The 27,012-nt window shown below is 37.4% G+C and overlaps 4 protein-coding genes across 6 annotated transcripts; 1 reads left to right on the forward strand and 3 right to left on the reverse strand.

Moving 5' to 3' along the window:
* Positions 1-361: 361 nt before the first annotated feature.
* Positions 362-5,659, forward strand: katnal2 (katanin p60 subunit A-like 2). The gene is made up of 16 exons (XM_052568084.1): positions 362-489; positions 1,033-1,103; positions 1,223-1,389; positions 1,555-1,591; positions 1,664-1,781; positions 1,887-1,985; positions 2,110-2,175; positions 2,271-2,348; positions 2,753-2,851; positions 3,323-3,386; positions 3,509-3,627; positions 3,744-3,835; positions 3,964-4,074; positions 4,156-4,318; positions 5,160-5,262; positions 5,372-5,659. The coding sequence occupies exons 1-16, from the start codon at positions 439-441 to the stop codon at positions 5,509-5,511; spliced, it is 1,578 nt and encodes a 525-aa protein (XP_052424044.1). The 5' UTR covers positions 362-438; the 3' UTR covers positions 5,512-5,659.
* A 126-nt stretch (positions 5,660-5,785) lies between these two features.
* Positions 5,786-10,234, reverse strand: hdhd2 (haloacid dehalogenase-like hydrolase domain containing 2). The gene is made up of 7 exons (XM_052568085.1): positions 10,176-10,234; positions 9,389-9,497; positions 8,425-8,633; positions 6,830-6,914; positions 6,503-6,719; positions 6,030-6,093; positions 5,786-5,947 (listed from the first exon to the last, which is right to left on the reverse strand). The coding sequence occupies exons 2-7, from the start codon at positions 9,487-9,489 to the stop codon at positions 5,835-5,837; spliced, it is 789 nt and encodes a 262-aa protein (XP_052424045.1). The 5' UTR covers positions 9,490-9,497; positions 10,176-10,234; the 3' UTR covers positions 5,786-5,834.
* A 1,068-nt stretch (positions 10,235-11,302) lies between these two features.
* ier3ip1 (immediate early response 3 interacting protein 1) lies at positions 11,303-13,603 on the reverse strand. Its single transcript, XM_052568087.1, has 3 exons — positions 13,435-13,603; positions 12,415-12,516; positions 11,303-11,744 (listed from the first exon to the last, which is right to left on the reverse strand). The coding sequence occupies exons 1-3, from the start codon at positions 13,523-13,525 to the stop codon at positions 11,689-11,691; spliced, it is 249 nt and encodes an 82-aa protein (XP_052424047.1). The 5' UTR covers positions 13,526-13,603; the 3' UTR covers positions 11,303-11,688.
* Positions 13,604-14,133: 530 nt separating this feature from the next.
* skor2 (SKI family transcriptional corepressor 2) lies at positions 14,134-26,034 on the reverse strand. 3 transcript variants are annotated; one of them, XM_052566789.1, is made up of 10 exons: positions 25,797-26,034; positions 24,693-24,763; positions 19,331-21,122; positions 18,780-18,843; positions 18,573-18,650; positions 17,101-17,163; positions 16,468-16,566; positions 16,175-16,242; positions 14,846-14,908; positions 14,134-14,695 (listed from the first exon to the last, which is right to left on the reverse strand). In XM_052566789.1, exons 3-9 carry the CDS (start codon positions 21,089-21,091, stop codon positions 14,849-14,851), a joined length of 2,193 nt encoding a protein of 730 aa, XP_052422749.1. In that variant the 5' UTR covers positions 21,092-21,122; positions 24,693-24,763; positions 25,797-26,034; the 3' UTR covers positions 14,134-14,695; positions 14,846-14,848. The 3 variants fall into 3 exon arrangements, with proteins under 3 accessions (XP_052422749.1, XP_052422747.1, XP_052422748.1); XM_052566787.1 differs by having other exon boundaries at positions 17,101-17,166; positions 25,797-26,033; XM_052566788.1 differs by lacking the exons at positions 24,693-24,763; positions 25,797-26,034 and adding an exon at positions 22,082-22,526 and having other exon boundaries at positions 17,101-17,166.
* Between the last annotated feature and the right edge of the window lie 978 nt (positions 26,035-27,012).

The raw sequence follows: 27,012 nt of genomic DNA on the forward strand, positions 1-27,012 counted from the left end.
AATGTATTATTATTATTACTATTATTATTATTATTATTACATTGATACTCATTATATTATTAATAATTCAGCATCAATAACTATTCATAATAACTGAGTGGTAAATGATTTCTGAAGATCATGTGACCCTGAAGACTGGGGTAATGATACAGAAAATACAGCTTTACGTCACAGAAATAAATTACATTTTAACAATATTTTAAAATAGAAATAGTTATTAGAAATTGTACAATAAATAAATTACAAATTGTACTGGATATTTTATTAAATATATGCAGTCTTGGTGAGCATTATTCTAAATGTTTTGGCCTGTCTTTTATGTAGTTTTCACCTGCTGGTGATCAGCGGCAGTATCACGCGCGCGCGCGCGCTCATTTCAGCAGCTCGCTGCTGTGTGTTTGTGTGTGTGTGTGTGTGTGTGTGTGTGTTCTTATTAGTATGGATCTCTCTTATCAAGCCATAAGGACTGCTAATCAGGCCAGAGAGGCGGTGAGTGAGTGCTGAAGTCAAGATGTTGTTGGAGCTGTCGTGTTAAACTTTGTTCTCTATGATTTCACGCGATAGACTGTAATGTGTTGAGCAAATAATATTCGTGTAACTGCGTGTATAGAGGAAAGTGTGTAAGTATATAAATACAAATATTGTGAGATAAATGCAGTACGAATGAAGTCGAGTGTCTTTTTATCGTTTTATATAGCCTTTCGGATAATTTCTTTTTACAAATAGCAAGACGGCTAGTGATTACTAATCCGCGTGTTTACATTATTTGAGTCCTGTGTCGTCATAGCAACCTGTAATGCCGTCTTCGCGCTTCCCTCAGTGTGAGATTTGGCGCCATCTGACGGATACAAATATTCATCGATTATCTGTTACAGCTCAAATGTATCAGTTTGAGATACAATTAATATTCACTCATATCACGCAAAATATGCTACTAGTACTACAGTTGCTGCAAGGGACCATATTAAAGTCGAGACATTTAGTTTGAGGATGTTATTTTAAATAAACGTTTTACGAATGTATTTTTCTCAGGAGGAACTCAGAACAGAGACGCGCAGGAGAAATTTACTGGTTTTGATTTATCATCATTTAATGGAGGAGGGGTGAGTTCTTAAAATGCCATGAACGCCAAATAACATAACATTTAACAACACACAATAACAACACATTTAAAGACACAAGTGCAAATAAATTTAAGTCATTTCTCTCTTTGACTGCACAGGTATATGGATTCAGCTAAAGCCTTAGAAAAAGAAAGCAGTTTTGCTTTATGCCGTTTTGAGGTGTGTGATAATGTTGACCTGGAGACCGTTCTTCTGGAATATGAGAGTTATTATTTAGTAAAGTTTCAGAAATATCCCAAACTGACAAAGAAACTGACAGAACAAGGTGAGATTTTACTTTTTACTTCTGTGAAACTTAATAAATATTGTTGTATTATTTATGTGTGTGTGTGTGTGTGTGTTTGCATGTACATAAAAAGCAATTCATAGTGTAATAATACTTGTTAAAATGTTAATAAAGGTTATTATTTAGTGTAATTTTTCTTTATAGGAGAGGGTCGGCTAGTAAAGAGCTGTGGTAAAAGAAGGTATGTAAAGTACTTTTACCACAAGAACATTCAAATGTTTTTATTCACCATGTGTGTATTAATTTGTGAAAGGACGTCATCATCCAGTCACACACTCCCAAAAATCAGCTCCGTCCAGCGACCTCCATCCAGAAACACTGTTAAAAAGACTGAATCTAAAGTAACAGGAAGAGACTCCAGCAAATCCAGTGTAAGTCTACAAACTTATAATTTTTTTTTTTTTTTTTTCTTTGGTTTGAAGAAACTATTATATACTCTGTAAACAAGACAGAGTCGCTTTGCATGCTCTGTGCAGGAAGGAGAGTGGCTGACGCCTGCGGGCGCATCAGGGTTTGGTCTGAACGTGTCTCCTCTCATCAGGACCGGGGCAGAAGAGGGGACACACATGAGAAAGGTCTTTCTGTTTTAAAGCTTGTTTATTCAAACATTTGCCTCAAAAAATAATATTTTGTCATCATGTACTGTACTCACCTTCATGCAGTTTAAAACCCACATGACTTTCTTTCTCTCTTCATCAGGTTGATTACAGGAGTCTGATTCCTGATGCAGTTAAAGACTCAGTCCTGCCCTGCACAGATCTCTCAGTAGGTCAACTGCATGTTTACTTCAGATTCAAAGCAACTGAAACAGCTGTGATAGAAAATCATTCTGAAACATCCCTCATCCTTTATTCTGACAGGAGCGTTTGCTGAAACCCATAAGTGCCTTCACTGGGATGAACAGTGACATGAGGGAACTTGCAGCGGTTATTAGCAGAGTAAGTCAATGTTTATGAAATTACTTCCCTTGTGCGGCAGTTTTGTGCTATGTTAGGGAAATATTATGAAGAATATATATATATATATATATATATATATATATATATATATATATATATAATTGTATTTATATATATATATATATATATCATTTGATATTTTTTTTCATGAAGCATTACATGTGTAACGACAATCAGATAAATTTTTAATAATGAAAAATACTGTGCAATTCCAACACTGATTCAACACTAGAGAGCAGCATGCAGTCTGTTTTATGATACAGTGTGACACATCCCAATATTATTGTGTGTGTGTGTGTGTGTGTGTGCAGATACATACACAAGCTGGGACATGTATTATTGAAGCACTCCATTTCATCTTTCTCTCCTGTCTCTCCATAAAGGATATCTATTTACACAACCCCAACGTGCGCTGGGACGACATTATAGGCCTGGAGGCTGCCAAGCGATTAGTCAAAGAAGCTGTCGTCTACCCCATTAAGGTGCTTGGCTGCTAAACACTTTGGTATTTCTCCAGCTGCCGCCTGCCTTCGATTCTGAATACATCTCCACTAAAGGCTAGAGGAAAGCCGGGCTCTGGGTTATTTCTTAAGATGACATGAAATCTATACCTGAATACCATCCAATCTGACCGCTCACATCTCCGCCTCATCTCTGGCCTCTCTGCTGATGACTACAAATCCACAATACGCTCCCGACAAACAGGAAATGCAAGCGTTATTTGTCTTCCCCGACTCGATCATGTGGTGAAGGAGCCTGCTGTCGTACAGAATTACCTGGAAATTCTGCTTGTGCAGCTTGTAGCACTTAAAGTCAAAACTGTATGAAGAATATGATTACATCACATTATGCTGAAGGACATTTTGAGGCTCAGTTTTGTTAATACTTGGACCATATCATGTATTAGATAAAGATAAAGTGGTATCTGGTTCTAACCACAATCTTTTTTTCAGTATCCGCAGCTGTTCACTGGAATTCTGGCACCATGGAAGGGTTTACTCCTGTATGGACCGCCAGGTCTGTTTTCTGTTTGTGTAAATCCATTTGTAAAAATATGAATATTCAGTCCCTGAATATAAAATATAACAAATTTTGTGTGTGATATGATCTTAATGTGATGACTGTCGCTCAAAAATCAGGCACAGGAAAGACGATGCTGGCCAAAGCTGTGGCCACGGAGTGCAACACAACATTTTTCAACATCTCTGCATCCAGTATTGTCAGCAAATGGAGGGGAGACTCTGAGAAGCTGGTTCGGGTCCGGAGAGACATTATTTTCTCAGATTTGTGTTATTTTATTGTTTTATGAGATGTGTGGGGGAAAGGTTGTGCTCAGCGAAACACTGATTTCCCTCATGTTATGATAATCTACAGGTTTTGTTTGAGCTGGCAAGATATCACGCTCCATCCACCATTTTCTTGGATGAGCTGGAATCAGTGATGAGCCAGCGAGGGGTTGGCCAAGGGTGAGCATGAGCCTGTAACTTTCACTGACAGGAAGCTTATAAAACAACCTGAAATCTCACTCCTAGGACACGGTCCATAACTATTAAAAAAAACACAATTTCTGTTTTGCTCTTTACATCTCTTTAAGAGGTGATCATGAGGGCAGTAGAAGGATGAAGACGGAGTTACTAGTTCAGATGGATGGACTGGCACGATCAAACGATCTTGTCTTTGTGCTTGCTGCCTCAAACTTACCTTGGTAAGGAGTTATTGTGAGGAAACAATATTATTTTTTTCTTTTGTTATGGTTTTCCTTATAATCTTTCTAATCTGTCTTCAGGGAGTTGGACCATGCCATGCTGAGAAGACTGGAGAAGCGTATACTGGTGGGTCTGCCATCTGCCCCTGCCAGACAAGCCATGATCAGTCATTGGCTGCCTCAAGTTAGTAACACAGGGGGGGTGGAGCTACGGACAGAGCTGGACTATGACTCACTGGCACAGGTGAGAGAAACCATATGATACAGACAGACAGACAGATAAACAGACAGACAGACAGACAGACAGACAGACAACAGACAGACAGATAAACAGACAGACAGATAAACAGACAGACAGACAGACAGACAACAGACAGACAGATAAACAGACAGACAGACAAACAGACGGATAGATAGACAGATAGACAGACAAACAACAGACAGATAGATAGACAGACAGATAAACAGATAGACAGACAGACAGATAAACACACAGACAACAGACAGATAGATAGACGGATAGACAGACAGACAACAGACAAACAGACAGACAGATGGATAGACAGATAAACAGACAGACAGACAGACAGACAACAGACAGACAGATAGATAGACAGACAGACAACAGACAGATAGACAGACAGACAGACAGATGGATAGACAGATAGACAGACAGATAAACAGACAGACAGACAACACACAGATAGATAGACAGACAGACAGACAGATAGATAGACAGACGGACAGATAGATAGACAGATGGACAGATAGATAGACAGACAACAGATAGATAGATAGATAGATAGATAGATAGATAGATAGATAGATAGATAGATAGATAGATAGATAGATAGATAGATAGATAGATAGATAGATAGATAGACAGACAGACAGACCAACGGACAGACAACAGACAGACAGATAAACAGACAGGCAGACAGATAGATAGATAGATAGATAGATAGATAGATAGATAGATAGATAGATAGATAGATAGATAGATAGATAGATAGATAGATAGATAGATAGATAGATAGATACTATTGAGACAATTGTCCTGATATGTTCCTGTCCTGATGTTTCAGAGGACAGGAGGTTACTCTGGGTCAGATATCAGGTTGGTGTGTAAGGAGGCGGCTATGAGACCTGTGCGAAAAATCTTTGATGCCCTTGAAAATCACATTGAAGGTAAGAAATATGCCACGTCCCGCTCTGAGCGAAATTAAATTGCTGTTTCATCACGAAATCCTGTTTTGCCCACAATTCACAGTCTCCATTACACCATGCATCTTCACAGGTCAGTCCAATATGCCTGTTATTGAACTAGAAACTGTGACCACAGCAGATTTCCTGGAGGTGATTGCTCACACCAAACCGTCAGCCAGATGTCTGATGGATAGATACTCAGCCTGGGAGCAAGAGTACGAATCTGTCTGACACATGATCTCAGTATAACACAAGGACCGTTATTACAGCAACCGACACGTTTTCAGCGCACTACTACCTACTCTATTTATAATGACATGCTGTGTTTCTCACTAGAAAAACCTTTTAAAGGAAATATTAAAAACGATTTTCAACTACAGTTTGTTTTCACAGTTCATGTTTCGATTTAGTTTTATTTATTTTAAGTACATCAGAATAAATGCATAGGAAGTGTAATGATATTATAAGGAACAGTTAAACAATAATCAAACATATTGGTACACAGTACCAATATTACTCCATTTATTTTCTTTCTTTTTTTGTCAGTTTTCCAGTTAATTAGATCCTAAGAGATTTTCAAGTATATGATTGACAGCCTCTGGAAAGCTGTCACACATCAGGTGAGGTGGCGGGTTAATTTTACCCTCATCACCAGGTCTGTATTTACCTGCAAAAGATCATTATTATTCAGCAAAAAAAAAAAAAACTACATTATGAAAACAGAAGTGCATATTAAGAATGAGGCCTACCAGTTTTTACTAAAATTCCCAGCATTCCTGCATTCTGTGCCCCACCAACATCATCTCTGGCATCCTGTGCAATAACAGTGTGGTTGTTGACAGACTAAATTGAGAAGCAAACTAATATATTCATTTCATAAAGAAATGGCCTTTTTGTATTCAATATTTCAACAAATAAAAAAATCATATTTTGTATGAAGAAAATTAAGATTTTTGCATGGCCTAATTTTATTAGTGCAATTTAATTTAATTTAATGTGAAACATGACCCAGAAACGTTCTCCACAGAATTAGAAAAAGAAAAAATTACCATGATGTAGAGACCTAATAATATTTATACTATTTTCTATTCGTTTTATTATAAAATAAATAAATTAATGTCCTGAAATACACTCTATTCTTTTCTTATTTTTGTGAAGTAAAATCGATCTATCTGACAGACTCAGACCCAAATATTAGAGTCCTATGCATATTCATACTCACGTCTCCTATCATCACAGCCTCCTCCGGTGAGCAGTTCAGGTCTCGTAAGGCCTCCAGGAAGAAGGCTTTCTCTGGTTTTCCCACCACTGTGGCCTGGGTGTCAGTCGCGTACTCAAGACCCGTCACAAATGGACCCGGTCCCAAAGCCAACCCATCCTTCCTTTTATAGTATCGTGCTTTATGGATGGCAATGAGGGGGGCACCATCTAAAATGAGTCTGATTAAATGAGTCTAATATTAGAAGCAATATTTCAGCCACTCAGTGGGACAATTCTAATATTTACATGTTGTTTAAATGGTCTATAAATATCTTCTAAAATCGTGTACCGGAAGGCTTTATTGAGTGTCTGGTAGTTGAAGTGTTCAGGTGCTAATCCAATCACAACAGCATTAGGATCTGAAGTTTCCAAACCTGCAGCATAGGAAAGAAGGAGATCAACACAAACCCTTCTATGACAAACATGGAAAACAAAGCTGTTTTTTTTCTTTTTTTCTAAAACTGTGTTTTAGCCTGTGTGTTTTTAATTTTATTTTTAATGTCAGTGCTTTCCTCATTACTTCGGTGCTAGTGTGTATCATGGTTGATCAAGTATTTTTAACTGGCAGCGCTGGGAAGGTTACTTTGTAAATGTTATATGTTTAAGATTACAAGTTACTCTATTTAAAATATAATAAGTAGTGTAACTTTTCAATTACTTTATTAAAGTAATGTAACATTACATTTGATTCGAATCATTTTCTCCACGCTTGAGCAGCTGTAGTCACAATGTCTCGTAAGCAATGCATTTGTATTGCACCACCGAATACACCTGAAATTGTTCGTCTGCACAAATCCTTTTACTCCAGACTGCTTTCTGAACGAGGGACAACTCAAGGCAGGTTCTGCTAAAAAGTTCAACCTCAAGGATGGATCAGTACTCACTGTTCGTGATCCAGCTGCACCTCCAGAAGAATTAAATCTCACACTTTATATCTTTTATGATTACTTGCAAATCATCTTTGCTCTTCCACGAAAGAGACGGGTGGTGTGAGCAGCAGATCATTATCATTTAAAGAGACAAGCACCGAAACGGGTCGCTCTTTACATGCTCTAATTTTTGACAAGGTAGAAAGGGAGTTGTTTTTACAACCACTGAGGAATTTTAACCACAAAAACTTGTGGAAAATGGGTGTCCAATGTCCCCCACAGCCTCCACAAAATCAGACTCACTTTTAGATTTGAGGTTAATTACAAGAAACAGTTTAATAGCTATGATTGTTTTTATTGATTTTTATTTTTATTTTTATTAAATCTTTGCATAGCTGTGACAGGAAACACTGGCATCTAACAATGCTTCGGAAAAGAAAAGTTAATCTTAAAAAAAAAAAAAGTCTATGCATAAACCCAAAAAGGAAGTAAAACAGTTTATAAAAAAAAAAAAAAAAAAAAAAAAAAAGCTTGTGCATGGAAGCCCATTACCGCCACTAAATAAAAATAAATAAATGTATAACTCGCAATTGTGTTTTATAAAGTCAGAATTGCAAGAATTGGGAACCAGAATTGTTTTAATTTTTATTCACTGGCTTCCATATTATTCTGTTTCCTAAACTCCTGAATTTTTCACTCATATTTTAGAGCAGTCATTTCATTTCGGGAAAGAAATCAATAAAATCTGTGTTTGTGTGTGTGTGTGTGTGTGTGTGTGTGTAAGAAAATCATATGTAACCCACTTTGTGATTGTTTAAATTTTCAAAAGTGACTAATTTAATTACTATTTTTTTCCCCTTAGTAACTGTAGCTAATTACAATTACATTTTGTGATTAAATTAATTCCGCTACATGTACGTAGTTGCTCCCCAACACTGTTGACTGTTGGCTAGGTGTTCTGAATGTTACATCTGATCGCACTCAGATAAGCTGTAGAAATGAACAAGAGGCTGACCTGTGAAGTCCTCTAGAGCGCTCTCCTCCACCAGCAGTAGGGGGCGCACTGCTCTCTGCTGCAGGAGATTACGGGCCGCAGTGAGCGATGTGAAGATCTCCTGCTCCTGGAGGTCAAAGTTCAACCGACGCAGTCGCTCAAACAGGGTCCTCTTACATTCCTTCGTGGTGTTGGTCACAAATTTGACAGTGACTGGAGCCTGTCTTAATCTGGACAAGTACACGTCTAATTAGTTTCTATGCAATACCAAACAATAAACTATCTCAACTTAAATATTACACTAAAAGAGTTATGGAATTAAATAGTTTTGGTAAGCTGATCTCAGGTTGGCAGACATGTTTGATTTACACGTTGATGAACTTATAGCAATTATATTTAGACCCATTGCTTAAATTCAGTCTTTTAGTTGATGCTGTTTATTAGTGGATACATGAGAAAAACTTCATCTGTTAATCACAATACACTTTGTGCTTCATTTATTTTGATCTGGAATTGTACATTTGATATGAAAAATATCAGTTTTATCTAGAAGTTCATACAATACAGATTGCTGTAAAGGTGAGCGATAGTTACAGCACGAAATAAACATGAATGAACATCACAGCTTGATGACCTGAATTATGTCCAATATAATCGCTCAGTATTTCAGCAATGGAAAACCTTAAAAAGCGTGTAAATAGTGTTGCCTAACGTTACATTTTCCTCAGTAGTTCATTAGTTTGCTAGAAAATAAGAACTATAGAAATAAACACTAATTTTAAAATATTATAGCAACCGACTAGGGTTCCATGGACAATTTCCAGCATTGTGTCGGTCCTATTTGTTGCCTCTAAAATATTTCATCAGACAGAAATGTCTCTTTGTGAACGCATCTATATATATATATATATATATATATATATATATATATATATATATATATATATATATATATATATATATATATATATTTGCACAAACTGACCGGGTTAATGCCTCCTGTGCTCCAGGGACTGCAGCATCCTCGATATGAAGCGTCCCACTGAGATCAATGAGAACCGCTTTCAGCGCGCGACGAGACGCCATCACTGAAACTGAATATGACACACTCCACTCAGCTTTATGATAGATAGATAGATAGAAAGATATATTTATATTTTTTTTCTCCATTCAGTCCAGGCAAAGCCAATATATATATATATATATATATATATATATATATATATATATATATATATATATTGGCTTTGCCTGGACTGAATGGAGAAAAAAAACAGACTAACGTTAAACACGACGATTTATGGCTTTGGGGATCATATAGTCAGTTGAGAGTGTTCAAGTAATGCTTTTATTCACATGAACTCTGGATTACACACAATGACTGTCTTCCAAAACAACATTTCATCTCATCATCTGTGTTTGACATCATTTTAAGGATTTGGAAACCCTACATTTATTTAAAACGAGCTGCCAAACAACAAGAGGTTTAAATGAGGTGATGCAGATTGATTTGAAAATCATATAATAATACACAACGAACTGAAAGATCGTGTAAATAGAGTAATGTGTTGCTGGTAGATTGCGTTTAGTTTTGTAATAACGAGACAACCCGATGTATAGACTACAAAAACAGAACATGTTCAGTCGTTTCCAAACGATGTGCGTATTGTATCTTAAACTGATTAAGAAAAGGATTAAACGATGACCGTTAAAAGATAAAACACATTTGACCAATAGAAGTTATTGTATACATTTCTATGAACTACACTTACTTCCTGCTAGGGTCCTTCTCTGGCGGAGGCTTACATTTAGCAGTCCTGAGAAATGCCTGTCTAAAAAGCACGTGCAACTACTTAACAATTACGTTGTTTTCTATTTGTTTTTTATTCTCTTTTAATATATGTTGTGTAGCTGTATTTCATTTATTTATTTTTGTCTAAGAGCACACTGGCTTTTCTCCAACCTGGCATTGTCTAATCATTTAAGAGGGTTATATATGACAGATTAGTCACTCAATGAATGAAAAACATATGTTGGATATTTTAATGGCAGATTAAAGAGCATTTAGTACATCGATTCATGTCTCTTTTATCAATATTAGATTTGGTTGTTGGTTTACAATTTATAATGATTAGTTCACAAAAAAAATTATATATTGTATGTATTTTAATTATGAACAAAATATAAAAATTGAATAAGTTATAGCATATGCATTGATTTAAATTTAAGGATATGTATTAATTCATGCCTTTAACATCCTTTCAGATCTCCATTTTTGGGGGTAATGAGGAGCATAAGTTTGCTGCCAAAAATATTATTCCCTGCCATGAAATAAATCCTGGGATTGGAGAAGTATAAAGACACATCATCTTCAGTAATAACCATTAAGCATAGATTATCGAAGGGTTATGCTTTAATCGCTGCTCTGAACATATGGTGGTAATTCAGTGCTTTATCCGTGGTCTGGGCTACTGTTAATAAAAGGGCAGTGTAATAGTGATGGAGTAATCTAGTGTTGATAATGGACTCCATATGCTTCTGATCACAGCCAAACACATAACGTCAAACTCTGAACTGACCTCCTCAAAAATAACATTTAACCAGAAGACTGCACTAATGATGACTGAGTGGCAATCTCCAACAACTATTATAAGATGAAAAGACAAAACAACTTTATTAAAACCTGAAATATGAAATGACTGCCTCATAAGGGTAGAAACTTACTTTTCAAACTTTTCAAGCCAAACGTGTTGCATATTAAAGCTTGGTGTCATAACGCTACATTAATCACATCTTTATTAAAAAAAAAAAATCAGACTTTACCCATATTTCTTTAAATATATTAAACCCAGCGTTACTTTCCAAGCTGTCTTTGAATTGGAAACACTATAAGATTAGCTTCGAGGAACTTGACATTTATTAGGAAAGAAAATATATTTCAATTGCCAGAATCAAAGCATAAGACAGACCTGTGCAACTGATTTCATTGTTGCTCTGAGAAACACATGAGGAAGTGACACTTTACTGGAGCTTGGATGAAACAAAAACAACAAGCACAGACGCCGGAGCTTCTGTCGAGTTACAAAACTGGAAAAGAAAAAGGTTTACTGGTATTTGTTTCATATAAAACTACCAGAGTATTTACAGTAAATCATTCAGGATACAATTTCCAGACATTGGACAGCAAAATTTAAAGTCACAAATACAAAACAGTCTCTTTTTCTTTGCCACAGTCCCTGTGTTCCTTATTAGATCCCGATCCACTGCAATCCATCAGTTCCTTCTTCATCCAAACAGTAATAATAAGACGATACACACTGAATTTACTGCTATCAGAGGTACTGTGGGAGGAGAAGAGAACATCTGTTAATATACAACAATTTCTGATATTACATGAAGACACAGGAACAATATATGGAGCTATTTTACCCCAGAACGTGATAAAGATCTATGCAAATCTAAAAACCATTACAGTGGCCTGTAGCATGAAACTAGATGAACAAACTCAGAGTTGCTGATTAAGTCTTGAATTGACAAAATCTGATAAAGCAAACCTGGTTTAGATCAGGTTCACCGGGGTCACTGAGCTTGATATAAATGTTCTCCATCAACTCAGAGTTTGAGATTAAAGTAAAGTGAAGTGACATTCAGCCAAGTATATATTATAAATAAGTAGTTGCACAATTCTTTGATTGTGAACTGCTTTAATTGGTAGCGAGCGATAAGGGGGAGTGGCTATGTCACTTTGCTCACAGCTGATTGGTCCAGTTTGGGTTTGCGATCTCTAACCCAGAATAAAACCTGCTCCGGAGCAGGCTAGCTGTGTAGCGTAAGTTACAATGATGACGAAAACATCCCATCTTCTCCAGCCTGAAAATGCTCAAACTAAACGTGGAGTTGCCTGGGTAAAACCTGAAATCAGCTTCGTGCTACAGGCCACAGATATGAGGTATATTTGGTTTGTAAAACAATGAGTAGACATCAGTATTAACACTTTATGAAAGATCAAACCTCTCATGACAGTCCTGACAGAGCGGATAAGGTTCAGAAGTTGTGCTTTAATGCCGGGTTCATCTCCGAATCCTCCAATACCCTGCTCTGCTCCCCAGCCGACTGGAAAATGATGTGTTTGTTAGTCACAGAGCCCTCTGCCATGATAACCATCATCATAATAACTATATGCTTGCATATTAGGATGTGTGTTTATCGTCAAGGACTGAAGGATTATATAGTTGAAAAATTTTAGCAGCCAGGCTGCTAAATGAACTTGTTTTTTCGTTTTGTTTTTCACAGAACAAATTTCTCAAATCTTTCTCTAGACAAAGTCTTTCTTGATGAATTGTTCTTTACTGCAACATTTCTTACATTTATAAATAATAAGAATAACATATTTCGTATATGATACTATCGTTCCCAACTGATTTCTTTCACACAGCTGTTTGTATGTATATTTATTTCTTGTTATTTTTATTATTAATGACATGAGAAGTTTAGACCCACTGCAATCATTAAGATTTTTAAACAGTAATTTAATAGTAGTTAATGACGTTATTAAATAACACCAATGTGAAGTATGGAAATTGTGTAGTGATCAAAAATGTCAAACAGAAATTATCTTTTTTTTTTCTAAATAGCATCTCTGCAACCCTTTTCAACCAATTTCAAAAACTTCGTTTTTATGTCAAATATAATGATTCATATGTAGACACAAGTACAGTAACGTTACATGACACTGTTAAAGTGATTTACAATAGACTGGTAAAACAACAGCGAAACAAATCTATTAATAACTACTTATTATAATTATAGCCATTATAGGCGATGTCAAAAACCACCATGGTCATTTTAGAAGCAAACCATGTTATAATCGCTTATGTTAACGTGTAACGTTACTATTTTAATATTTCCCTGCCCATGATTTAGGAGACGTCAAATCTAGGCTAGCAATCCAAATGATAACACACAAAAACTTATGCGACAAAACAAACATATCTTCATTCTTCAGAATAAAATACAATTCTGAGTTCTTACTTTTACTGAGAAACCTCTCTTCGTGAAGAACAGCGATGGCATTGGTGAATAATATCGCTGTTTGAATCAGCGCGTACAGAGTGAACGCCATGTTGGCACTGTTGTGCTGCTGACGTAAAATAACTTGCGTCGCGCGGAATTACGTCACAGACGCGCCGCGAGAGGTTTCCAACGACAAGAGTCAAATTAAGCAAAATACTACTCTAACTACACCAGTTTATTTATTAAATAGCAGAAATAGTATTATGCTTCGAATTTAGCCATGTAGTGTACCCACCAAATGAATCACGTGTTTAATTTATATGTACTCCTTGGACATAAATTCGTATTTACGAGACATTGTAGATATTTGTGTACTTTATATCATTTAAACCAAAGACTACAGTTTTAAACACGATTAAAATATTTTTTATATAAAATATGCAAAAACTAATTAATAAAGCGAACAGCCTATAGTAACTCAATTATATATTTCATGATATATTTAATAATTAAATTACAGATGTAATATATTTAATATATAATGTAGGTCTTGTAGGTTTAATTAAACACGCATTTAAAATCAATGTAAATCATAAAAATGCACACAAATATTGTTTAATATATTTAATAGCACTAATTGTCTTTCTTTACTTCCAAATTGTATTATGCTTGTGTTTATCAAAGTGCCACTTTCAAAAAGAAATAAATAAATAGTCGTTTTCATATTATAGACTTTTAATTATCCACATAAATAGTAGAGAAACTACAAGAACATATTTAAATACATTTGCAGGAACAGTTAATAATAACATTTTTAAACTTGTGTTTATGTCAATGTTGTATTTAAACAGGCAAAACATGAAAAAGTTCACACGCTTTCAGATCGCTCTTAGACCTCAGCCACAGTAGCCTACAGAGCCAACCTCCTTATGTACATTTACACCCTACCGCTAATATCACTGTACAGTGTGCTGTTATTAATAAACCAGTGAATGCATGGGTAATAAATCAACTTAAATAAGTTCATAAATAATCAAAGTGGGGTTACTGTACAGGAAATACGTCAAATGAACTCTAAATCATTGGTAGATGCACTGAACTGTACTGTCTATCAGTTTTGGTTTGATTGAGAGCTGGACATCGATGAGGCGTTCAACTTCTGATCCGGTCAAGAGGCTGCTTTCGTTGTGCTTGATGATTCCTCAGAGAGATGGGGATGATTTAAACTCTTTGTGTCAAAAGATGTGGAGAGCAGCTTGATTTAGTTTCAAAGGTTTACCTAAAACATACAACAATTGATACAGTCATTAAGATTTCTCGAAATACAGTGCAGTTTGTCATATAAACACTATGTTGAAGCTCACATTAAATCTGCAGTGTTTTACTTGAAACATTGTTTCTCAGTTAATGAAATAACTTTGATACTTACCATTTAGCTTTTGTTTAGATGTGTCCCGACCTTTTCTTTTCTAATGATGTTTGCATAGGGAATCTGAAAAAAAATACATGGATTGAGTTAATACTTGGATTCTCCATCAAAAATACAACATTTCTCCCATCCAACATTTAGGGAATTTGTGACCCTGTACCACAAAACCTTAAGTCTTAAGTGTCAATTTTTCAAAATTCATTGGAATTATATTTTAACTATTATTGTAACTTACGCTAAAATTACATAATCTGAAAGCTGAATAAATAATATTTCCATTGATATATAGTTTATTAGGATCGGACAATATTTGGCTGAGACACAACTATTTGAAAATCCGGAATCTGAGGGTGCACAAAAAATCAAAATATTGATAAAATCACCTTTAAATTTGTCCAAATGAATTTTGTCCAATGCATATTAATAATCCAAAATTAATTTTAGGGAATTTACAAAATATCTTCATGGAACATAACTTTTCTTAATATCCTAATGATTTTTGGCATAAAAGGAAAATAGATCATTTTGACCCATAAAATGTTTTTTTGGCTGTTGCTACAAATATACCAGTGCTACTTCAGACTGGTTTTGTGCTCCAGGGACACATATCTCATCTAGAGAAGGGATGACGCAAAATTTTCTTAATAAAATAATGTTTAATAAAACACTGTGTCCTTAATATTTTTATAACGCACTACTTTCTACATTCTAATAAATTTACATTACAGTTACTAAGTCATTTTTATTTTATTTTGTTTCTTTTTTTTTTTTTTTTTTTTGTCTCTTCCCACAATTTATTGGACTGAAATTACAGTAAAAACGTAAAATAGTGAAATATTTGTATATGTCAAATAATTATTTGCAACTCACAGGGTCTTCTTGTAGCTTATCGCTTAAATGTGTGGTGATACGTCACCAATAGGAAGCTTGCATCTTGCAAACTTCATTATGAATAATTCATCTCTATAGTTTTGTGCATTACAGAAGTTCAGCTTTCAATCGGTCTTGCTGTAATCTCTCATATCTGCTCTCCCCTGGCTTGACGGATGGTGTTGAACTGAGAGAACACACAGTGGCAGTCTGCCAGCATCATCCATGTGTTAAAACACAGATGCCCCAGTGATTGATGCCGCAGCGCTGTGCAATGTTGAACCAGCTCTAGACAACAAAAGATTACGAGACACCAGTTCCTGCTGCTAGTCTGCTGGTTATCTTACATTTCCACTTTAACATAGATCGAGCCTGCTACAGCAGATTACTAATATAAGAGGGATATTTGTACGATTCACGAGTAAATCAATCAGATGGGAAATGATGAAAACTCCTTACCATCTGTAACTGCTGCACCATTTCTTCCCTGTAAGCCAGTTCTCTCTTCATTTGGTCCTGAAAGTTATCTGTAGGATAGCCAAATATGCTATATTAAAAACAAAGACATCTTATGGTCACCTGAGTTCATATATAAACCCTTTTACAGTTATGTAGTGGCCTACAAGTGCTTTTGAAAAAGGCTTACTCTTTAAATGGCTCATTATGGAGTTAAACTGACTTATTGATCAGATAAAGCAGGTCTGATCATGATGATACTGTAAAACTCGTGAAGTGAAAGTCAGGACACTTACGGAAAACTGGAAATGAAGAGCTGCCTTTCAGAGCGTGAAACTCCTGCTCCAGTCTCCTCCGTAAATCTATCTGTTCAAGGAGAACTTTCTGGAGTTCCTCTGAAGGACAGAATACACCATAAATCGAGATCAGACGCTGAGCTGCGCTGAAATATCAGCTATTACATCCAGAGCAGTCACAATAATGTGTTTGAAATATTTTTCAAAGTCTGGGGTCAGTAGGAGTTTGTAAAGTTTTTTAAAAGAAGTGCTTTTACCAAGGCTGCAGTTATTTATTTATTAATACAGTAAAATTGTGAAATATTTTTACTATTGATAATACCATTTCCTTTTTTAATATTTTGTAAAATACAATTTATTGCTGGGATCAAAGCTGAATTTTCAGCATCATTACTCCAGTCTTCAGAAATCACTGTAATATTGCTGTGATTGTTATCAATGCTGAAGACATCAGCTCTGATGAATAGAAAGTTCAAAAGAACAGCATTTATTTCAAATCAATTCGTTTATTACTTTATAAATGCATTTACTCTCACTTTTGCCCCTGCTGAATAAAAGTAATAATTTCTTTCCCATAAAAATCGTACCGACCCCAAACGTATTCTTTAATAAAGGCTTTGCTCGTTATCTCACCTTTTTCCATGTTCTCAACATCCTTCTTGAGCGATACGGGAGAGTTTGTGTCTTGACTTTGGTCTGCTGAGCAGAGAGAAGAAAAAAAAGAAGATTAAAAAACCATAGAGATTTCTAACACTTTGCAAGCATCCATTCATGTCAGTTTCTATAGAGTTGATATGAGAGAGTGACACACGTCATGCAGTTCTACCAGCCACCAGCAGACGTCACTCTGACACCAGGATACTTCAGACACACGTATCTGACTTGCGAAGTGAAATAGAAAATAAAGTGCTATTTTGCTGGGGTGAGAAAATGGTTTTCATATATCATGATTATGGTATGGCTGAATAATACTTTGAAAATAATATAACTCGCTCAACAAAATATCTGATTAGTGCCTTCGAATAAACAGCCCTTGCAAAATGCCGATATCCTGCCAGTGTGAAAACAGCTGATTTCGTTAATGTCACTGCGCTATTGAATCAGGAAATTGTTCGAAACAGTTTTGTTTGTATCCTTGGGAGTCGGTCCGACGACGACGTCTGTGTTTTTGTGTCGCAAATGGCTCAGATGAAGTGATCCAACACGCTGGTATAATCTCTCTCTCTCTCTCTCTCTCTCTCTCTCTCTCTCTCTCTCTCTCTCTCTCTCTCTCTCTCTCTCTCTCTCTCTCATTCCCCGTCTTGCCTCTTTAAGCCGAACAAGGCGTTCCTCATTTGGAAAAGCGGTCTTGTTCTCGCTCTCCTCCTCTCTCTGTCTCATTTGACAAGCAAATTTGCAGACAGTGCCTGAGGATAACAACCTCGTTTGACAGTCAATTAACCGTGAATAGTCAAAGCCAAGGCAGTTTGCATTATATAAATGGAAAATTAGATTATTTTCTCCCTCCCTCCCAAGAAACAGAACTATCTTTAAGACACTGCCGTTAGACTCTTCGGGAAAATCAGAAGTTCTAATCACGTTTCCCAGCAGCCCCTCGGAGACGTTTAGCAATCAGGCAAAGGTGGTTTCATTTAATTTGTTTCATGTAATTTTTTTCAAAGTATATTGTACGTTATATGAGGAGATCATTATCGGCTAGATGATATAAATGTTGCTATAGATGTCATAAAACACTTTTAATGTCTTTCTGACAGATAAAAGGCAATAAGCTATGATCTTTCTAATGGAAGATTTTTCCAAGCAAAAGGCAATTATTTCCGTCTGATATTGTTCAAATGGTGATTGTCACCTTCCTGGCGTTGAGCTGATTGTCTTGCTGAACTGTTATGGCTCCCTACAGAACACATTTTCCCAATGACATTCTGGAGAGAGCTGCTCCATTTTAAGAGTGAGGCGAGAGTATATTCCATCCCCTATCTTTTATATTTAGATTAATCCTAATATCCTTGCAGGGATGGGCTGGCTGTGCTGCGCAAATGATTTTGGAGGCCCTCTTGCTGTAAGTGGCGGATGTAAAGCAGAGATAAAGTGGCATGTGTTCTTACTTGGATTCTCACGCCAGTATTCAGGCGCTGATGTTTCTGTCTCTGGGACGAAAAAGCTGCTCTGCTCTTTGTTGTCATCTGTACGAAAAAACGAAATGAATTGTATGTTAAGGTAAAGGTGTAAAATTGTGTTGTCTTACGTAATGCATGGAAAAATCACATTGCAATTTCCACATTCTTTATATTGCAACAACATTGATTTCTCACCTGAGATGGTGCTTTTGTTTTTGCTTGCATATGCTGGCAGCCCATCGTCTCTGCTCTTGTGAGCCTGTGAGCATAAAACACCAGAGATGTCTGATTAGGACTGATTCATAACACCAGGCCAGAGGTTGAACATAGAGCAAGGAAATATATCAGTCGGCCAAAAGCACAGAATTGATTAGCCTTGAGCACGACATCGCTGTTATGTTTTATATATATGATCCTGATGCTTGTTTGGCTTTGTCGTGCTATTCCTCTGGATAAATCAACGTGTGTGAGGCTAATTGCTAAAGAATTCCCGCTTCGATCCCTGTGTCTCTCAGCGTCACAGGGTTAAAGATTAAAAGGGCTAATAGGCAGAAGTGACAAAGGGGAGCAAACATAATGTCGCCATTAAACAAAACACGACTGGGCTTATTAGAAGGGATCAAAGAGCTCTGAATATTTCATTTCTGCAGGGAACACAGGCTATCAATCTTGTTATGCATATGGCCCCTGCCAGCCGATGGCCCGCATTTAAATAATTAGTTAAAGTGCCTGGAGGGAATATTTACATTTCTGTACGCGCTGCTTTCCTCCAGCGAGCCGTGAACGGGGCTGGGGACTTTGAGGATGGTGGGCGGACTGACAGCGAGGCCGGGTTTGTCCTCTGCTGAGGTCTCGGCGGGAGCGCTCGGGAAGGAGGGCGGTTCTTTGGCCTGCTGTGGTTCCCCCGCACTGTTGTCGGGAAGTCCGTGCATGTGCAGGGGCGTCTGCGCCGGTCGGCTGCCGAAGTCCTCCTGCTCCTCGTCCTGTTTGGTCTCCACGTCCACTTCCTGCTCCTCATCGCTCTCTCCGCTGTCGTAGCTGCAGCTGGTGCCAGGAGAAAGGTGTCGCTCCGGACCGAAGTCCTCCAGGCTGCTGTGGAGCTTGGCAATGCTTTCTGTGTCTTTGACCACTGGCCGGAAGGCGGAGTGGTAACTTGCCTTGCGGGCTTGTAGCGAGGGAGTGTCTAGGAGTTTTAGCCATCCCTCCGGGGTGGGTCGGAGGTCAGAGGTCACTGGTGGACAGTCGCTCTCAAACAGCCCGGATCTAGGGTTCGTTTCCAAACCCGAACCGGCATCACCTTGTTCAGACAGATCCAAAAAGGCTTGTCTGAGGGACGGGCTCTCTGTGAGCGAGGAAAGGGCATTGGGTTGGGGTTGGAGGTAAGTGGGCACTGGGATACCCCCAGTTGCCCTCGGGGGCCAAAACATGCAAAAGGGAGGATAAAAAGCGTCCTTGCGGCCGGGCCAAAGGAGCCCTGAGAGGCCGCTGTTTTTCTGTCCGTTGGTCGCCTCGCTGTCGTCCTTCTTCTGCGGGCACAAGCCGAAGGCTGGGAAGGTGTACGGGCTTGGGAATAGCGACGTTGTTGGGAACTTCTGCAACATCCCGAAACCTTTGCTCGGTACCGGGATGACCGGGTAACTGCGCGGGGCCTTTCGGGGCGAGAGGCTGTTGGCGTCCAACTCATCGTCGTCCTCGTACCGGCCTCTCTTCTGAGCCAGTTCTGGAGAAATCATGTGGGGCAGCACCGAGTTCACAGCCTTGACGGAGCCCATGTTAGAGGAAGGAAATGCCCTCTTGCGACTTCCCCCATTAAACATGGCTTTTACGTCCTCCCAGGCAAACAACAGGTCCTCCGCTGCCGTTTTGTCTGACAGTTTAAGGTGCCGACGCCAGGAGTTGAAGTTGGCGGCGTCTGGCTGTGTGTACTTGGCCTCGGGTGTGCGGTGCGAGTGGAAGATGAATTTGTTAGGGGAGAAGTACATATTACAGTAGGAGCACTTGATGCATTTGGCCCGGGAGCTGTTGTAGCGCGCCGGGATGAAACTTCCCCGGCAGCCCCAAGCACATTCATGCATCACGTCGAATGCAAAGTTGTCTGGCAGCTTGGGTGGTGAGTTCTCTCCCAGGAAAGACTTGCACAGTCGCTCTGCCTCTCGTTTGGTGATCATGCCGCAGCGGCGGGAGGAGATGGGCATGGCTCCCGCCCTCCGGAGGATCTCCAGCTGGACCGGGGTGCACTGCACACAGGTGATGCCCAGAGCCACTCGACGGTTGTGGATCTCGTTGTAGCTGTAGTTCTTTAACAGGGTGTTGGATATCTGAGCCAGGCATAAGCGCTCTTGATTGTCAATCACCAGCGAGACAATAGGCACCCCATAGAGGATGACCTGCCCAACTTGGTTGGGCTTAAGCGAGGATCTTGGAGGCGTGAGCGGCTCCTGCTGGAATGAACCCGGTGGGGTGGCCATCACAATGTCGTTTTGTCCAGGCAGAAGACTCTTTTCCATTCTTCAGAGACCAATGAGTGGAGGTGTTCGTCTGTAAACATATTTAAAAGGTTCATTTAGCAATGAAAATAAAGGAATCAAAGAAAAAAAGATGCATTAATTCATTCATAAAGAATATTACTCTGATAATGCGTAGTTATTACCAGATGTGGCATAATTATTACATAGAAACCAGATTTTTTATTTCGCTGTACCAAAAGAAAAAAAAAGAAGAAGAAGAAGAAAGAAAATTAAACAACTTGCACAATTAATCTACAGCTTTTTTAACTTGTCGGATACGTTGTTTGTAGATCAGCATATGATACGGGTGACATAAAAACTCACAGAACGAGAAAAAAAGGACGAAATAAAAACCCATTTAAAGAGCAAGAGAATATAAAGATGCTATTCAATATGGTCGCAAATTAAATAAAAAGCATATATATTTTAAAAGAAAATTATAAAATTAAAAAATGAAGAATTAAATAATTGTGCCAGCAACATGAAATGATTCATTTTATTCCTTAAAGACTCTGAAGCACGAACGCTACTTGTCTCTGTGTGAAAATACAAAAAGAAAAAGCGTGTAGTGCTTTTAATGCTGCGTAATTATTATTATTTATTAATATTATTATTATTTTATATATAACTTTATGTGGGGAAATAACGATGTAGCGAAATTTCTAGAGTTCAAGCAGATTTTTCTGTAGAAATTCTGTCGGCATCACCGTTCTGTTCAGACTTATTTTTTTATTTTTTTTACAAAGAATATAGAACGCCGCATTTTGGGTTTAGGTAATGCCTCATATAATAGCGCAACGTTAGCCAAAATAATAACAGTAATAATAAAAATAATAATAATGTAGCCTACCATAAAATAATGTAGTATTTGTATCCACAATTTTACTTTTTTACTACGAGAACAAATGTCTCTTAAAAGCCATAATTTAACAAAAACACATAATTTTTAGACGAACTGGAAGACGATAAAAAAGTTTGTATTTTTCCTACCTCCGCGCGCTGCCGGAGATGTCCAAACGCTACAGAATTCAAATCATGTCTCAGCCTATTCCGCATACAAAACTGGAAATGTGCCTTCGACCGGTCAACAAGAGCGCGAACTTTATAAATAGGCCTACAAGCACGATAAATGGCCAATATCACAACAGGCTCCTTTATCGAGTCCAGCGTCAGTGGTGACAGTAGAGAGAGCGCGAATAAGCGCGCGCCTCACACACTGGCTCTTATTGCCGGAGCGCGCTGTGAGTGATTGGCGTGGCTCTGCCCCTCTGAAGAGCCAATGACGCTTCACTGACTGCCACTCAAACGCGCCTGGGGTTCACATCTGAACTAGAGGAAGAAGCTCCCGAGATCCAGCCGGGTGCAGTCGCTATAACAGCATGGAGAAGAAGAGCAATTCTTTCATAAATGAAGTATGTTGGAACATAACGCGCCGAAAATATGTAGCCCAGACCAAAAAAAAAGAAAAAAAAAAAGAATTCACAACATTAATAACGTAAATGCACGTTTTTAGGTTTTATATTAAAGCCTGAAACTAATTGTAAGCCTAATATATTATAGCCTAGCTACTGGATGATGTAAAATGGTTAATAAATAAAACCATAATATATTTGTCGTTTTTTTTAAGTATGACGTTTACAGTTTGATTCCTCAGCTTTAAGCATGATCAAAGTGTTTTTAAAGCAGCTAAAATAGCCCAATGCTTTTTAAGTGTGAAGAGCAGCCAGGTAGTTGTTATTAGGCCTAATGCTTTATAATTTCGTTATCAGCATCTGCATTCGTCACACACTGAAACTGTCCAAACTGTCATGCCATACTGAGCCAATTTCCACGCGTTCATAAATCAAGCGAAAGGGGACGAATGTCGGCGTGTCATTTTTTCATCATTATGAGGGCTGTGCGTCGAGCACGATTGAGAATAAAACTAATCGCTTGACGCCTATGACATGTCGTCCGACAAACCGTCTCATCAATAACATTCCTATAATAGCAGGTGCACTATTGATCCGACTATGAACAATTCAAATGAAGAATGCCATTTTTATATATACTATTTATTTTATTTCTTGCACAAGAAAAAAAAATCTTCGCTACAAAGGCTCTTTAGGATTTTTATATTAAATGTCGGCGTTACGAGTTAATATAAAGATGCTGATGGCATTGCACGTAATTATAATAGGAATATTGGGCTTAATTTTGACGTTTGCGTTTTGCCGTGATAATAGAATTAGTACAAAAGGTCGAGTGTTTTGAAAAGCCAAGTCAAATTGACAGGAAAGAGAGGGTCCCATCTGCAGCCCCCTAAACCTCATTTAGATCCCATCCGGCTGGCTTTTGTCTCCCAATAGCCAAAGAGCACCTCATACGACCCCTCATCCCATTACAGGAATATGAACAAAAAAATATGATATGATAGATACACTTTAAATTAATTGCTAACATTCATTAAGATTTTCATTTTTAATAAACATTACCTCAAATATGTTTAAATAAATGTAATATTAAAATGCCATACAACTTTGGTTGGTATTTCCATGTATATATTCGCATTTGAATTGATATCATATATGATATATATGTGTTGATAAAGTGAAAAACTGCATAGAAAATGTTTGTGTTTATTAGCTGATGATGACAACTATTCATGCTGTAAGCCTTAAATCATATGTGATACACTGAATTTCATCTATATGGATGTTAAACCTACTGTGAAATTAATCATGCGTTTAAAAAATGACTTATGTGACCTATCGGGGTCAATACAGAAGCAAAAAGAGGGGGAACCTAATAGCTACAAGAATAGGACATTACACACCAAATCCATCATCTAGCCAAATGTACCTCAGGCAAACTGTTGTGTCTTATAACAAATCAAACACTTTCCAAAGGAGGTGTACTTCATTGAATCCTGCTCTCTTTAAAGACTCCTCTCTGACCTATAATTGTCACGAACAGAAAGTCCCACAGTACACTGCGGTCTAAACAGGCCTGAGCACACTGTCCTACATTATAATCCTTATTTAATGCTGGAGGTCGATCAGAAAATCACAAGACTAAACGCCGCTTGGTCTGTGAAGACTTATCAAGCAGTATCATTTAAAGACAATCTCATCATTCATAGATGTTTTGCCCTCGATTGTTTAGTCTTGATTGCATGGCATGCATGAAATTGTTACCTGCATATAGTTCAATATGCTGGCTTCCAGTAGTTTATAATGGACACTGTATATGTTATTACTGTAAGGTAATGAGACTCCATGCATCTTCTGATTGAACAGTGATACAGGAGACAGCATCAGACAGGTAAACAGGGCGAGAAGTCGATACAGTGTGGAGCCACCCATAGACCTTATGGAATTGTGAAATATGTATAATTTTGAAGTTGCAACAATCAGCAGAAGTGGAATCACATAACAATTCTGTTTATGTGAAATGAGATGAATTCACAATGGAATTAATGGAGGCAAATAAGTGTTCTGATTCATTTAAACACTCCTCAAATTAGATTTGAACAATACCAAATAAATAAAATGGATGTCTTTATAATTAAACAGTGATTTTGTTTGAATATCTGAGATATTTTGTGTGTTGGTGCACGTACCTTTTCCAAAGCTCAGGAGAATCGGGTTTTCTGGCTGTTTTCAGATCACCTTCTGCAGCCTCAGTCAATCCCTGAAACGGTCACAAACATATTTTAGCCTTGAACGGTCATAAATTACAGATTTTTAGTGTCCTTCACGCCTCACGGGAGCTTGATTGATGGCTTCATCCGTGTTCATGAAATTAAAAATAATCTTTTGTAACGCCAGATACCTTCTTGACGAAAAAATGAATAAATACGATAGTGTGTAAGACTATTTCTGGTTGAAATCAACAGCACGTGAGATTAAAATAATGAACCACTTTATAAAAGTTATTTTTTTTTTCTGTCTTAAGCTCCTCCCATACATTGAATGCCAGAGGATGTAAAATATGAGGGCCTAAAAAAAAAAACAAGAATATAACCTGTAATTACAGACATTTTCGTTTTAAAAAAATGGTCCGACAAATAAATGCACGTGAAAACAAGACAACTGCGTTTATATTAAACTGCTTATATTAATGTTAATAGTTGAACATCCTGAAATAGATATTTGTTTTCCGTTAATTGTCTACTACAAATGTGAACATTAATAATCAATTGCCGTTTAAGTAAAATCACAGTTTATATCCTATTGAATTATTATGACGGAGATTGATCTGAAAACTAAAAGTTCATAAATCCGAGTAGAAACGGCAGACTTTATTACGACAAGTTATGGACGTTTTGACTAAAACATTTTTTTAATGGAATTCGTTACAAAACTATTAACATTCTTGACCTTTCAGACAAACACGTTTGAACCAAATCGTATGCTGTTGTATTATTTTTAAAAACTATTCTAGAGATTAATTTGACAGATATTTAACACATTTTTTTCAATCATGAATAACAGAAAACAGAATACACATAAAATAGGCTACTGCTTCGATCATAATTCACAACTGATGTCGATATCGTAGCTATTTTTTATTTTCTTCTTTTTATCATATAATGGACAAATAAGAAATGTATGCTTATTTGAAAGCCACGACACGGCTACCCGGTCATTAAAGGCATTATTTTAGACTTGACGCAGTTTGAAAACTTTAGAAGCGCATTCAGACGCCGAGGCTCTTCTCTTACCTGCACGCACCACGCGACAGCGGCGTCCTGCGCTGACGCCTCGCGCTTCCGCTCTTTTGTCAGATATTCCAAGTTCAAGCTTCAGCGACGCAGCTCTGCGACTGACACTCAACTGATGCTGTCGAGCTCTACTGAATCACTCGGAGGCACGAGAGCTAATAGAAAGGCATCTGCCGCGCACTGCTCGCGCGCTCTGGAGACGAGCTCGAGAAATGCGCTCATTACAGCCGGTGCTGTCACTGAACTTCACATCCCAAACAATCTCAGAGAGGTGGGGCTTTTTACACGATCAGAATGGAATATCATTGATCTTTCCCGTCTGAAAGTTGTGAAGGAAACTATGGGTAAAGATAATCTGAAAAGTTTTGCCATGGTCAATGAGATCTGAAAACTCCATTCCTTTGTTATGGATAATATTTGATAGAAAATAGAAAGACATGAATTATTTGTGCACGCTCTTAGGAATGAGCTACAGTGCATCTTTATGTAAATGTATTTGAACGTGTGTTTGTCATCATACATATTTGTAGACCGCTAGTTTTCACACTTTCTGAGGGTAAGTTTATGTTTGAAAGTCCAATCTTATATAGAGACGAACCCTATATGGGGTAAGTTGTCACACTGCATTTTGTCATTAAATAAAAAATACAATAAAAATAAAAAATCGTGCAAAAACCTCAAATGCAACTTGTGAATTTTTGAGACAGAAAGGACCAAATGCAGCACAATTATTCTAATTTACAGTTTAAAACTTAATGTCTAAAAGCAACATAATTTGAAGAAAAACAGAAACATGTGAATGATAATTAAACAGCTTCCTTTACTGGGTTATTAATTAGTGTCAGTTTCCTGTATCCATCCCACTATTAAATGAATTAACTCCATACTTCAATTCAACTCAGTTCTTCAACACACGCCACAGTCAAGCTGTTTAATGGAAATAAGACAAAAAAGAGCCACTGTATTTAACCTACTGTATATACCTCATTTAATGGGTATAACTGCACTGTATAAAGTCAGAATGTGCGGTTTACATGTTTGGGAGGTTCTTTCTTGGCATCTATGGCTCTTCGCACAAACTGCATTGCACAAAAGGTTTTTAGTGTGAAAAAGGGGTCATTTAGATTATTTAAATGTTATTTACACTAAGAATTATTATTAATATCATTATTTTTAAGAACTGATCATTATAAGGTTCTTTAGGGACCAGAATTGG

Source organism: Carassius gibelio, chromosome B10 (genome assembly GCF_023724105.1).
Source record: "Carassius gibelio isolate Cgi1373 ecotype wild population from Czech Republic chromosome B10, carGib1.2-hapl.c, whole genome shotgun sequence".
Classification (NCBI taxonomy): Eukaryota; Metazoa; Chordata; class Actinopteri; order Cypriniformes; family Cyprinidae; genus Carassius; species Carassius gibelio.